Source organism: Rhinoderma darwinii, chromosome 3, assembly GCF_050947455.1.
Source record: "Rhinoderma darwinii isolate aRhiDar2 chromosome 3, aRhiDar2.hap1, whole genome shotgun sequence".
Taxonomy (NCBI): Eukaryota; Metazoa; Chordata; class Amphibia; order Anura; family Rhinodermatidae; genus Rhinoderma; species Rhinoderma darwinii.
In genome coordinates, this window is record NC_134689.1 from 231,281,781 (window position 1) to 231,294,954 (window position 13,174).

Consider the following 13,174-nt stretch of genomic DNA (forward strand, 5'->3'; position numbering starts at 1 on the left):
CAGAATTTAGTGATCTGGTATTTGCAATTAATTAAGGGGTTTAGTTTTGGGTCTGATTTTATTTAGAAGCCTGTCTGGGGTCTGCAATTAATTAAGGGGTCTGGTCAGGGGTCTGATTTTATTAGTTTACAGATATTTGAGGGGCAACATTGTAATTTGGCTGGCAATGTTTGTGTACCAGGGACGCTTTTTTGTCCCACTCTGGCCCTGCTCTTCTCCCGCAGAGCAAAGTGGGCAGGAAAAGGCTGGTGAGTGAATTGAAGTGAGTTTCCGACTACTCCCATATTTGTCCCACATCACCAATATCACAAAAAAAACACAATCCTATAAGTAGCCAGGTCCTAGACGCACAGAACACTAAATATAACCATACAAAGAAAAAATGATAAGACCAAATATATGGAAAAGATATAAACTTTTACTTGCAGTCTTTAAAAAGAATCAAAAATGTCAGATTCTAAGAATCGGCAGTCTGAAGTTTTGATCAATTAAGTTTTTAAACATTGAAGCAGATTTTTTGTTATTTGATAAAATTTGTAGTTTGTTTCGATGGCCTATGTGGTCTGACAGTAAGCATTATCTAAAAAAATAACAAAATAATATACTTTAAAAAAGCATAAACTTTCTCAAAACTTAAAATGTTGTTCATGATCCTATTGACATAGCCAAACTGAAAGACTAGGCTTCTTAGAAAATGTTTGTCTATCATTTGTTAACGTATAAATCACAAGCCCGTAAGTAGTACAGTATCACTAGCTTAAGCAAGTTTTCTTTTGTTCTCGAAAACCAATTAGTATTTGGGGCGATATCAACCAGTGAAAAGCGCAGTATGTAATGACTAATTATATTGTGTGGCAAACGTCTGGCAGGAGCAGACAGCAATGTTTTCAAAGGGAGTACCAGTGGCTCAAAAAGAGATAGAGAAGAAATGCAGCGACCTAGTTGTAATGAGATTAATTCATCAACACCCAGATAGAAGCTATCAAACAAGTCCTGCAGTTCTATGTGCAATGGGAAAAGAAGTGAACTATTAAGCAATAAAAAAAAACTATAGATGCCTGCAAACACAACAAAATAACAAACACAACCTCCGAGCAGATGTTTATGTTCATGTGTTCGCATTACTAAACCAAGTAATAAATAAAAAGACATAATAATATTTTTTGCTGTCTTTAACTTTAATGTTCTTTAACTACAGTAGTTAAGATTCACAAAATATTAATTATAACCTCACAAAAATGTTCTAGCATGTGCAGCTTTCATTGATTTTTATTTATTTTGCAAGGCTTCTCAAATGACTTGGCCTTTGTTATTAAGATTGTCATTCTGATGGTATGGTCGCAACAATGGTAACACTATGAGTTGAAACGTAGAAAAATATGCTTTTCTAATTAGGTTTTACAAGATATGAAAGCATTGCAGTTATTGCAGTATAATTAAGATGACATCAATTGAATAGACCAATCTTTCCTAAGGGTATGTGCACACGATATCGACAATTACGGCTGAAATTACGGAGCTGTTTTCAGGAGAAAACAGCTCCTGCATTTCAGACGTAATTGCTCGTACTCGCGTTTTGTGAGGCGTCAATTACGGCCGTAATTTGGAGCTGTTCTTCATTGAAGTCAATGAAAAACGGCTCAAATTACGTCCCAAGAAGTGTCCTGCACTTCTTTGACAACGCTGTAATTTTACGCGCCGTCTTTTGACAGCGACGCGTAAAATTACAGGTCGTCGGCACAGTACATCGGCAAACCCATTGAAATTAATGGGCAGATGTTTGCCGACGTATTTGAGCCGTGTTTTCAGGCGTAATTCGAGGCGTAAAACACATCGTTTACGCCTGAAAATAGGTCGTGTGAACCCAGCCTTATTCATTCATGATGTTTTTTTAAAAAGTTTATAGGGAATGTCAACAAGGTTGATATACAGAGGTAGCAAACTTGACTGATAACTTGCTGCAGCATAATATCACACAACAAAAGCCATTGAAAACCACAGAAAAAGTCAAGTTAAAGTTTCTTGCCACTGTTTATTTAAAGAGGCTCTGTCACCAGTTCATAACTGCCCTATCTTCTACCTAATCTAGCAGGCGCTTTAATGTAGATAAGTAATGTGTGTTTTGTTGTTTTTTTCTTTTAAGTTTATTTTTGACACCTAGTGGGCGTTTTTTTTACTCTTTAGCAAGTGGGCGTAGTAAAGAGAAGTTTACGTCGCTAACCAATCAGCATCATACACTTCTCTCCATTCATGTCCAGCTTAATCCACAACACAGCGTGATCTCGCGAGATCATGCTGTGCTGTCACTTACTCCCGTAGTTCCTTCACACAAGCGACGGGAGAATGACCGAACATCGCCTCCACTCCTTTTTCAGTTCGCCATTTACTATAATGATCTAGTCATGTAAGCTATATTATTATGCACAGTATTCATAATGATTGGATGTTTGTGTTGCTACAACATATGTTTGTTTTCAGTGATAGTTTCATCAATTGTACAGTGTTTTGAAAATATATCAGTTTTATAGATTTCCCTCTAAAGAGAAACTCAAGTGAAAGTTGGGGTTTCCCATTGTAATTATTCGTTTCTTCAGACTGTCGAATGACTACACTCTACAAAACCTCTCTATATAAGCATAGTCACCTTTTGGTGCTGGAGAAGGGGGGGTTGTAGGTAAGTCATTTTTATTTTTTTGTTGTGGTTGTTGTAGAGGGGGATGTGGCTAGAAGGAACTGACAGTGTTGCCCTGGCACTTGTTCTTTTTTAAAGCATACAGTAACTTTGACTTTTCACTATGTCTAATTAACAAGAAGAAATATTGTGGAGGTTATTTTATTAGCACACAGCATGTTGACAATTGAATGATGAAAAAGAGCTGAAGTCGACAAATCAAAGGCATGGTACAATGTCAGAAAGTAAGGAGTAATATTACTGAAGAGTGGTATGGTAGAGAACTAAATGATGACATAATGTACAAGGTAACAGGAGGTAGGTCGCACTGTTTAGTCTAAAATAAATTAATCTCATTTACGTATTGCTTTATTTAATAATTGCAAAATATATACAGATGTAGCCGTATTTACCTTGACTATTAACGCATTAAATAAACAGTGACTAGATCTCTTATCTTGACTTTTTCAATGACTTTTAAATGGCTTTTGTTATGTGATATCACGCTGCAGCAAGTTATCAGAATCAAGTTAAAGATGGCTACATTGATAGTGTGTATTAAATATGAGTCAATCAAGTTTGAACTGTGACTATGTATATACACCAATAGACCTATATCCTGTAGTCCACAAATAAAGAATCCCTACTAACTGCTGGTGTGCTGAAACTTAACTCTTATTAATGTCTATTTATAATATGATTGTCTACCTCATACGGATGTAGCCATCTTTAACTTGATTCTGATAACTTGCTGCAGCGTGATATCACACAACAAAAGCCATTGAAAAGTCATTGAAAAGGTCAAGATAAGAGATCTAGCCATTGTTTATTTAATGCGTTAAAAGTCAAGTTAAAGACGTCTACATCTGTATATAACGATTTCACACGTCAATCGGCTATGACACATCAATAAGCCATGTCATGAGGAACAGTACCCTCCTTCTGATAGGGTGGTTGATACATAAATAGGAAGTATCAGTCATCAAACAATGTCATAGACTCTGTTGTGGGAAAGCCTGAGGATGCCGTTCTATCAGTGAAACATGTCGGGTCAGATGACGGTGTCTGGGAAAATCTTTTTAATCACCCGCGTGAATGAAGTCTTTAGCCTGTTATAACTAACTAAAACAAGGTGTTGTAGCATGTTACTTTATTACTAGCAATCTATATGAAAACAATGTCTACGTGGAGGGTGTAAGCTCTACCGCTCCACAGTGTTTATATACACAAATAGGTTTCAAACAGCAGATATATTGAAATTCACACAAAATGTCTATTACAACAAAAAAATCGTTGCTGAAATAGTTATACTGTATATGAGGTAGATAATCATATTTTAAGTACACATTAATAAAATATAAGTTTTAATGCACCAGCAGTTAGTGGGTATTCTTTATTTTTGGACTACTGGCTGCAGTCTACTGGTGTGTATATTTGGTCTATTAAGAGAGCCCCCGCTGCATGGGTGTTTAGTCTGTGACCCACTGACCCACTGTGTTTAATGGATTTGAGTAGGATTTAATTTTCTTACTGTAGTATATTCAGGGTATATTCATCAATATTGGGTATTCCTTCTCAAAATAACAGCGATTTTTTTTTTACATAGTGTCCAATTTTCATGGGGGCTAGAACTAGAGTAACTACAATTTTGTTGCTTATTTTGTTCCTGGATGTCTGTATGTCTTCGTGTGATTCATTCATGCATAATAGAGCTAAGGCTTTGTTCACATCTGCATCAGGGTCCTGTTCTGATGTTCCGCTGGAGCTTCCTGTCAGAACGGGACCCTGACTGAAACAAATGGAAACCATAGGTTTCCATTTGCATCACCATTGATTTCAATGGTGATGGATCAGGTGCCAATGGTTTACATTTGTCTCAGTTGCGCAAGGGTTCCGTCGTTTTGACAGAAGCAATACCGTAGTCGACGGAACCCTTGCACAACTGAGACAAACGGAAAATATTGACACCAGATTCATCACCATTGAAATCAATGGTGATGCAAACGGAAACCTATGGTTTCTGTTTGTTTCAGTCAGGGACCAGTTCTGATGGGAAGCTCCGACGGACCATCAGACTGGGACCCTGACGCAGATGTGAACGAAGCCTAACATAGGGTTTAGACAAGATTTAAGATGGGTTATTTACCTCTGAAGTCTGTTGCTATTGGCTGTCAAAAGAAGGCCCAGAGAAGAGTTACGGTTAAAAATAACCTTTGTGGTACATTGTTAACAAGAATGCTCCAGTAGTGAAATGTTAGTTCATCAAGGGTGGTATTTTAAGTCTAGTAATGTTATGTAAAACTGCTGTTTACCTACAAATACTGTGGAGACATTAACAATCATTTCAAAACTGCACTAATGTACGGTCAAACTGCATGTTGGCACAGTTTTTCGCCCACATCGCATCCCCACACTCTACCCTTAAAGGGGTATTCCCATCTTAGATTTTTAAGGCATATCCACATGATATGCCATAAATGTCTGATAGATGTCAGTCCTACCTCTGGCCAGGCCCCCCTCTTCATTTGTTCTCCACCTGGATGCGGCGACCACTGGGTTGGATTGGGTCGAGGGACCCCCATTCTAGAGATAGGTGCAGGTTCTAGAGGTGGGACTCGCATCTAACAGACATTTATGGCATATCCTGTGGATTTCCCTTAAATGTCTAAGAAGGGAATACCCATTTAATATGCTGGGATATACAGACACAACAGCAATTGATAACTTATTTTTAAATTATTAATGTCACTGAATTTAAAAAAAACATGTTATACAAAACTAAAAAACTAATAGGCGTAGTTCAATACTGATGACTGCAGTATAACCATACTTACTAAATAACATTTAGATATTCAGGCATTGCCTTGGAAGAAAAAAGGGTCCATATGTGCAAAGTGAGACTATGCATTTTGCTCAACTATTCTCAGCTGTTGTGCTGGCAAGCTGATATCAGCAGCCAATTAATTCCCCTCAGCCAATAATTAAGTAAGTTTTTAATTAGAATGAAGAATTTCCTGATAGATTTGAGATGAGCTGAGCAATGAGATGTGTTGTGCAATGAGATGTATCCTGCCATAAAGTAGGGAAAGCCATTAACGCTCAGGGATTAAAACTCTCAAGTTAGATTTGACTTTGCTGGCTGCATAGGAAATCATTGCACCATATGAGTTACTTACTATCCAGGGAATCATTATCATGAAGCATACAATATGTACTATTTCTGCATGTGTCTCTTTATCAGCATGTATCCAAGTTTATTTCTGAACAGGGTCCATATGTTTTCTTAATTTCTTTGTTGATATGTCGATGGCTCCCCAGATGTTCTATGTCAGTCTCAGATGCTATACTCATCACAGAGCTGGCATCACTTCATAAGCTTTTCCCACATCCCAAATTCCAAATACAAAGTTAACCAATAACAGACACACTATACATTGATCTTCTACTATAACACTCCCAGATCACTGAATGAGTTGGATAAAGCTGTCTTTTAAGTTTTGTAATGATTTATCGAATAGTTGTTAGCCTTGGCGCTTAGGGTATGTTCACACGGCTTAGCAAAATACGTCTGAAATTAAGGAGATGTTTTCAGGCGAAAACAGCTCCTGATTTTCAGGCTTTTTTGTAACTACTCGCGTTTTTCGCGGCGTATTTTTCGGACGTTATTGGAGCTGTTTTTCAATGGAGTCAATGAAAAATGGCTCCAAAAGTGTCCCAAGAAGTGACATGCACTTTTTTGACGCGGGCGTCTTTTTATGCCCCGTCTTTTGACAGTGACGCGTAAAATGACACCTCGTGGGAACAGAACATCATCTCTATGTTTTTAATGTGTTTGTTATGTTTTTATATTTGATTCAATAAATTTATATATTTTTAATTGATTTTCGGTGTGTCAGACTCCAATCTTTAGGTATATGTTTTGTTCAGCAGGTTTTTCACCATTACCACCATGTCTACTATGGGCCTGGATGCCCCTATCCCTCTAGACATCATACATCAATAGGGATTTATATTTACAATGAATACTCTAGGGATTTTCTTGGTGTTCTCTATTTAGGTACAGCAGAACATCGTAAAACCCATTGAAAGCAATGGGCAGATGTTTGTAGGCGTAATGGAGCCGTTTTTTCAGGTGTAATTCGAGGCGTAAAACGCCCGAATTACGTCTGAAAACAGTGCGTGTGAACATAAATAAGAACATTTCCAAAATTTTAAAAAGTAAAATTTTCATTCTCAAACTTGTTTTTATAGAAAAATAAAGCATTAGTTAAAAGGGACACACCGGCCAAAACTACACGTTCCCATGTGTACCATTATGGTATTCCATGTGTCAGTCTCCCACCTGTTATATTTCTTACTGCTTCTATCTCTATATATCAGACTGGCATGGTTGCTTGGCAGCAGTGTGAATCAGGCTCGGCGACACGCTTTCTATACTTTATTCTATGGAGATCTATGTGTCACCCATCACAGGCTTCAGCAGTTCCTGTACCACAATAGTTTTGCACAGGGGGGGCAACAACTTCTATCATCAGATACCACTGATACTTAGACAGGTTCCTGTCACACAGTTATAATATAGAAGAATATAGTGCTGCCTCCCTGCCCGTATACTTATTGATTCTCAGCTTATTTAGGAGAATATAGAGGGAAGGATAATCACAGCATCCCCCAGCATACAGAAATGGTATGGTCTTTAGCTGGTCATGTGATGCTATGCTGAAGCATCATGGGATTGATAGCAAAGCAGAGAGGAAGAGAAAGATGGGGAAATCTAAGAATCAAGATGGAGGCTTTTTTGAAGCACAGACAAGACAGCAGTTCAAAAAGTAAGTACAAGATACATAAAAGAAGTGTAGAGCGTGGTATACAGTGGGGGGGGGGCAGGGATGCAGATATTGAAAGTTGTGGTTTCACTGGAGGCCTTCTTTAAAAAACAACATAACATCACACAAAAAATGCAAGGCCATCCATTAGCCAATTAGTCGAGAAGGATAATCTGACAGGTTCCATGACTTCATTATAAAAAAAAATAAAGCCATACTGCGGGCACATCCTTGTATTACCGTATTCCTAGTTTTACCAATGTAAAGAGGACAGTCTTTGTGACAGTTTGCTGACCAATGCTTTGTTCAGTGTAAAAGACATGTGGTTTATATATGTGTATAGAATTGTACTAATAACCTTTTTTTGTACACGCAGTAGGGCATAACCAATTATTTGGTTGATACAAGGCATGAAGAATTATGTCTAAAATGAACCAATTAGTGCTATGAGTTCCAGACTTATTAATATTTAGGGCATGTTCTAAATGTAATTCAAATATATACAGTCAGTTTTATTTACAAGTATTTTGTATGTGCAATGCTGAAGCAATCCCATTGAAAAATGTCATGTACAAGTACAAATAGGACAAACATACTGTAAATCAGTTTTGGTTAGGACCTATCCCTGTTTGCTACCCAATGTCTCCCCCAAGTCCCCTTCTCAGAACACAGCATACAACTTTCTTCATCCTGCACATTTTCCCATGGTTTTGACAGCTTCATTGTATGGCACTGCTTGGTATTCAATACAATTTTCTTATGTATAATTTCCTAGAGTGGAAAGAACCTGAAACAAACCTGTGCTGAGTGGACAGGAAATATATACAGTATAGCAGATTGAACTTCCTGACCACTTTGGTACATAAAGGTACAGTACATGTATTGGAATGGTGATAACTGAGACAGAATATGGGTCACATTTACTATTCTAATTGAGCAAGAATTCTGGCGTACATGCTGTTCGCCACATTTATTAACTATTTTAGACACAGTTTTTTACATGCTCAACGAGGGGGCGTGTTTTAGCCAGAAAACGGGTCTATCACAAAAGGGCGTAGCTTAAATTGCGACATTGTGCCTCACAAATTGCACCAAAATTTTGGCGCAAAAATCTGGCCTAACTAAGCCAACCAATAAGTCGTATAAGGAAGAAAAAAGTGTCTAACGTGTCTAGCTAGAACCACCAAATTTATCATACAGTGTGCACCACATATATTTGGCACATTTTCCAGCTGCCTTGTCTAAGTTTACACTGTCTAAAACGTAAGAAAGTATTGGTAAATCTGCCCTAATGAATGAAACAAAAAAAAACAACATATAGGCCTTACAAGGTAATGTTATGGAAATTATCCATATGCAGATACTTACCTCTTCACTATACTTTCCAACATACGAGTAGATCTCTGAGAGTGCACTCATGGTGTTAAACTCATTCATGTGCATACGTGATTGCTCTGCCAAGTAAGCATTCATATCCTGGTCACTGATAGCTGGCATTTTGGCAATGTCAGAATAGTACCTGGGGCAGAATAATATATAATATGCATTAATATAACACAAATGACAAATATATCCACAAAACATAATTATGCTTAGAGAGAGTAGTGACATTACATTGCCAAAAATATAAGAAGACAAAATACAGTATTAATAAATTGCCAATAATCATTTTTTGCAATCCTGAAGTGATTTTCTTTTGGTTCCCTGGTACCTATGCATAGTGGGTTCCTATATTGGGCAACTTTTAAGGCACATAGAGCACCATAGTATGGTAAATATACCAAGATCTTATATCAGGTATCATGGCATCAGATTCCTTTCGTGCAGTTACATAAAGGATGATAGATTTCTACATTGCTTCTTATGATGACCTGGATACATATATTAGAGTGAAGATGTTTTTTTTTTTTTTCTTTGATTTGATACATATTCATTAACCCCTTAACAACATGTCACATACTGGTACGTGGCAGCCGTTAAGGGGAAGTATGGAGCGGGCTCACGGGCTGAGCTCGCTCTATACACAGCGGGTGTCGGCTGTGTTACATAGTCGACACCTCACTGCAACGGGCGGAATCAAAGTTCACTTTGATTCCGCCCATTTAACACCTTAAATGCCGTGGTTAATTGCAACCGTGGCATTTAAATAGACTTAGGGTGGCACCCCCCTCAAACACGCCATCGCACCCCCGCCACGGCGCGATCGGCCATTTACAGTGGTTCTTCTGGCAGCCTGGGGGCATAATAATCACTGCTTCATGTCCCCTAGGAGGACTAATAAAAAAAAGTAAAAACACAGTTAAATAAAGATTTTTATAATGTTCCAAAAAAAATTAAATATTAAAAGTTCAAAAAAAACCCTTTTCCATTTTTTCCCTAAAGCAATGTTAAAAAAACTAAGAGTTAACATAACTGGTATCGCCGCTTCCGTAAAAGTCTGAACTATCACAATATAGTGTTATTTAACCCACAACATAAAAAAAATATATATATAAAACATGCAAATTGCTGTGTTTTGGTCAACTTAGCGCTAAAAAACAAAGGAATAAAAAGTGATAAAAAAATCACACATACCCCAAAATGGTATCAGTGAAAACTACAGCTCGCCCCACAAAATTTATGCCCTCACACCTCTAAATTGATGGAAAAATAAAAAAAGTTATGGCTCTCAGAATATGGCAGCACAAAACATTTTTTTTTTTAGCAAATAGTTTTATTTTTTTAAAAGTGGTAAAACATAAAACAAAACATACAAATTTGGTATTGCTGTAATCGTAGCAACCTGTCAAATAAGGTGAATATGTTGTTTTTACCACCTGATGGAAACCGTAAAAACAAAACCCGCCAAAATATGGTGTAATCTCTGTTTTTTGCCCATTTCACCCCACAAATAATTTTTAGGGAGATTTCCAGTACATTATGATGTACAATAAATGGTGCCATGAAAACCTACAACTTGTCTCGCAAAAAAACAAGACCTCGTATGGCTACGTCTACGAAGAAATAGAAAAGTTATGGCTTTTGGAATGCGGGGAGGAAAAAAACGAAAATGAAAAACTCAAATTGGCCTGGTCTTTAAGGGGTTAATTTTGATACTGTCAATAGTAAATGAAAGGGATCTAACTTGTATCCTTGGATATTTGGACTTCATTGTATTTCATTCCCTAAAGATTTTCACATCTTCTGACTCATTAAGGGATGTTGTATTCTCCATGTCCTTCATCCCTCATGTAATTCCAGTATAAGCGGCCGTAGAATGAGGATGGCAATCAGTCATTGCCATTCACATCTGTGCTATGCTGTCAACTAGTTAATTAGACTCAATCATTTACATATTTAATTTCTTCATTCTGACATTCTGTGCACCAAAGAAGTCAGCAACATGATACATGATTTTATAATTAGGAGCAGAAGTCTGAAACTAGAATAGCTGACAGGTGTCCTGTAGACATTACAGTAAAACCTGCTAAGGACAGTATAAAAATGTAAAGTTACACTAGAAATAAACATGTTCGATACTAATGAGTGCAGATATTTTATTAATAATTAACCAATAATATCTTCAAATCCTGATAAACATTTCAACCAGATGAAGCCCCCAATGTGCATATTTACTGAAAGGGGTTGTCTCAATATTTATAAAAGTGGGTGAGAGAACTTCGGAGCAGTATTCTGTATTTAAAAAAAAAAAACAACCTAGAGGATTGTATCCTTATTAGATACAGAAAATTAGGAAAATGCTCAAAATCACCAAAAATGCGGTTTTAAAAAAATAAATAAAAAAAATGTAACCACTGGTATACTTTAAAGAGCAAATATTTGTATTTATTTTTTTACATTTGTTACCTAATATACAGTACTGTCAAAAAATTTAGCCAGTTGTGGATAAATTCTGCAAAGTAAGAATGCTTTCAAAAACAGATTAATAGTTTTTTTTTTTGTTTTTTTTATCAATTAGCAAAATACAAAGTGAATGAACAGAAGAGAAATCTAAATCAAATCAATATTTGCTGTGACCACCCTTTTCCTTCAAAACAGCATCACTTCTTGGTAGGTACACTTCCACAAAGTCATGGATTTTGTAGGATTATAGTCAGGTCTATGATTAACTAATTATACCAAAAGGTTGATAATGATCATCATTCTCATATGTAAGTTGAAATACATTCATTAACTGTAACAGAAACAGCTGTGTTGGAGGCTAGAAACTGGATGAGGAAAAGCCAAACTCTGCTACAAAGGTGAGGTTGTAGAAGACTGAGCACAGCAACAAGACACAAGGTAGTTATACTGCATCTACAAGGTCTCTCCCAGGCAAAGATTTCAAAGCAGACTGGGCTTTCAAGACTTGCTGTTTAAGCTGTTTTGAAGAAGCACAAAGAAATGGATGACGCTAAGGACCATAGATACAGTGATCGACCAAGGAATCTTAGTGCAGCAGATCAAAGACAGATCCTGCTTATAACTTCCCCTCAAAATCTGAAAGACTTTCAGCAGTGTGATCAGCTCAGAACTGTCTAAACCAGCGGGACACAGGTACACCCATCTACTGTTTAGAGAAATATGGCCAGATGAGGTTTTCATGGAATAATTGCAGCCAAAAAGCTATACCTTCAATGTGGAAACAAGACCAAGTGACTCAACTATGCACGAAAACATAGGAACTGGGGTGCAGCAAAATGGCAGCAGGTACAATAATGAGTGTCTGCAGGCAACAGTGAAACATGGTGGAGGTTCCTTGCAAATTTGGGGCTGCAGTTCAGCAAATGGAGCTGGGGATTTGGTCAGGATTAATGGTGTCCTCACCAAATTAATCACCAAACCAGGCTCCAAATTTATTCTGCAGCAGAAAAACAACCCCAAACATACAGCCAATCTCATTAAGAACTATCTTCAGCGTAAAAAAGAACAAGGAGCCATGAAAGTGATGATATGGCACCCACAGAGCCCAGATCTCAACATTATTGAGTCTGTCTGAAGAGACAGAAGGATTTGAGGAAGCCTACATCCACAGAAGATCTGTGGTTAGTTCTCCAAAATGTTTGGAACAACCTCCCTGCCGAGTGCAAGTTTCTTAAAAAACTATGTGCAAGTGTACCTAGAAGAATTTATGCTGTTTTGAAGGCAAAGGATGGTCACACCAAATATAGATTTGATGTAGCTTTGTCTTCTTTTCATTCACTTTGTATTTTTTTAATTTCTAAAAAATGTATTAACACCATTAACACTTCTATTTTTGAAAGCATTCTTACTTTGCAGCATTTTTCCACAACTGCCTAAAACTTTTGCACAGTAATGTGTATATAGATACAGCACAACTAAGTTTATAATCTGAAACCATGTGCCATGATGTACCATATCATGTACCATGCCAATAGGTTATCATTGGTCTTTCATACATCTGAAGATAAATCTAGAAACCACATGTATGACCTCCACTACTACAAACATTGAATCAAACTCTAAGCTCAATAACTCCATGCCGGAATTAGCAGGCCATACTTTTATTCTGTGATAGAAAAATCACTATTTTCTATGTCAATGTAAAACTAATTACCGCCGACTGTGAATTCTTCATTCAAATAAAGAGATCAAATACATCGAGCCATGTTAAAAATGTTTCTCTTTGGCTATTAATAATCTTTTATTCATAATGTAAAGAATGAATCACAGCATG

General features: G+C 37.0%; 1 protein-coding gene across 1 annotated transcript in view; it reads right to left on the reverse strand.

Annotated features, from left to right (window-relative positions):
* PLXNA4 (plexin A4) overlaps positions 1 to 13,174 on the reverse strand; it is a 715,975-nt gene that overhangs the window by 8,153 nt on the left and 694,648 nt on the right. Inside the window, exon 31 of the mRNA XM_075857507.1 lies at positions 8,866 to 9,016. Within this exon, the coding sequence (XP_075713622.1) occupies positions 8,866 to 9,016 (151 nt within the window). The remainder of the gene's footprint in view (positions 1 to 8,865; positions 9,017 to 13,174) is intronic.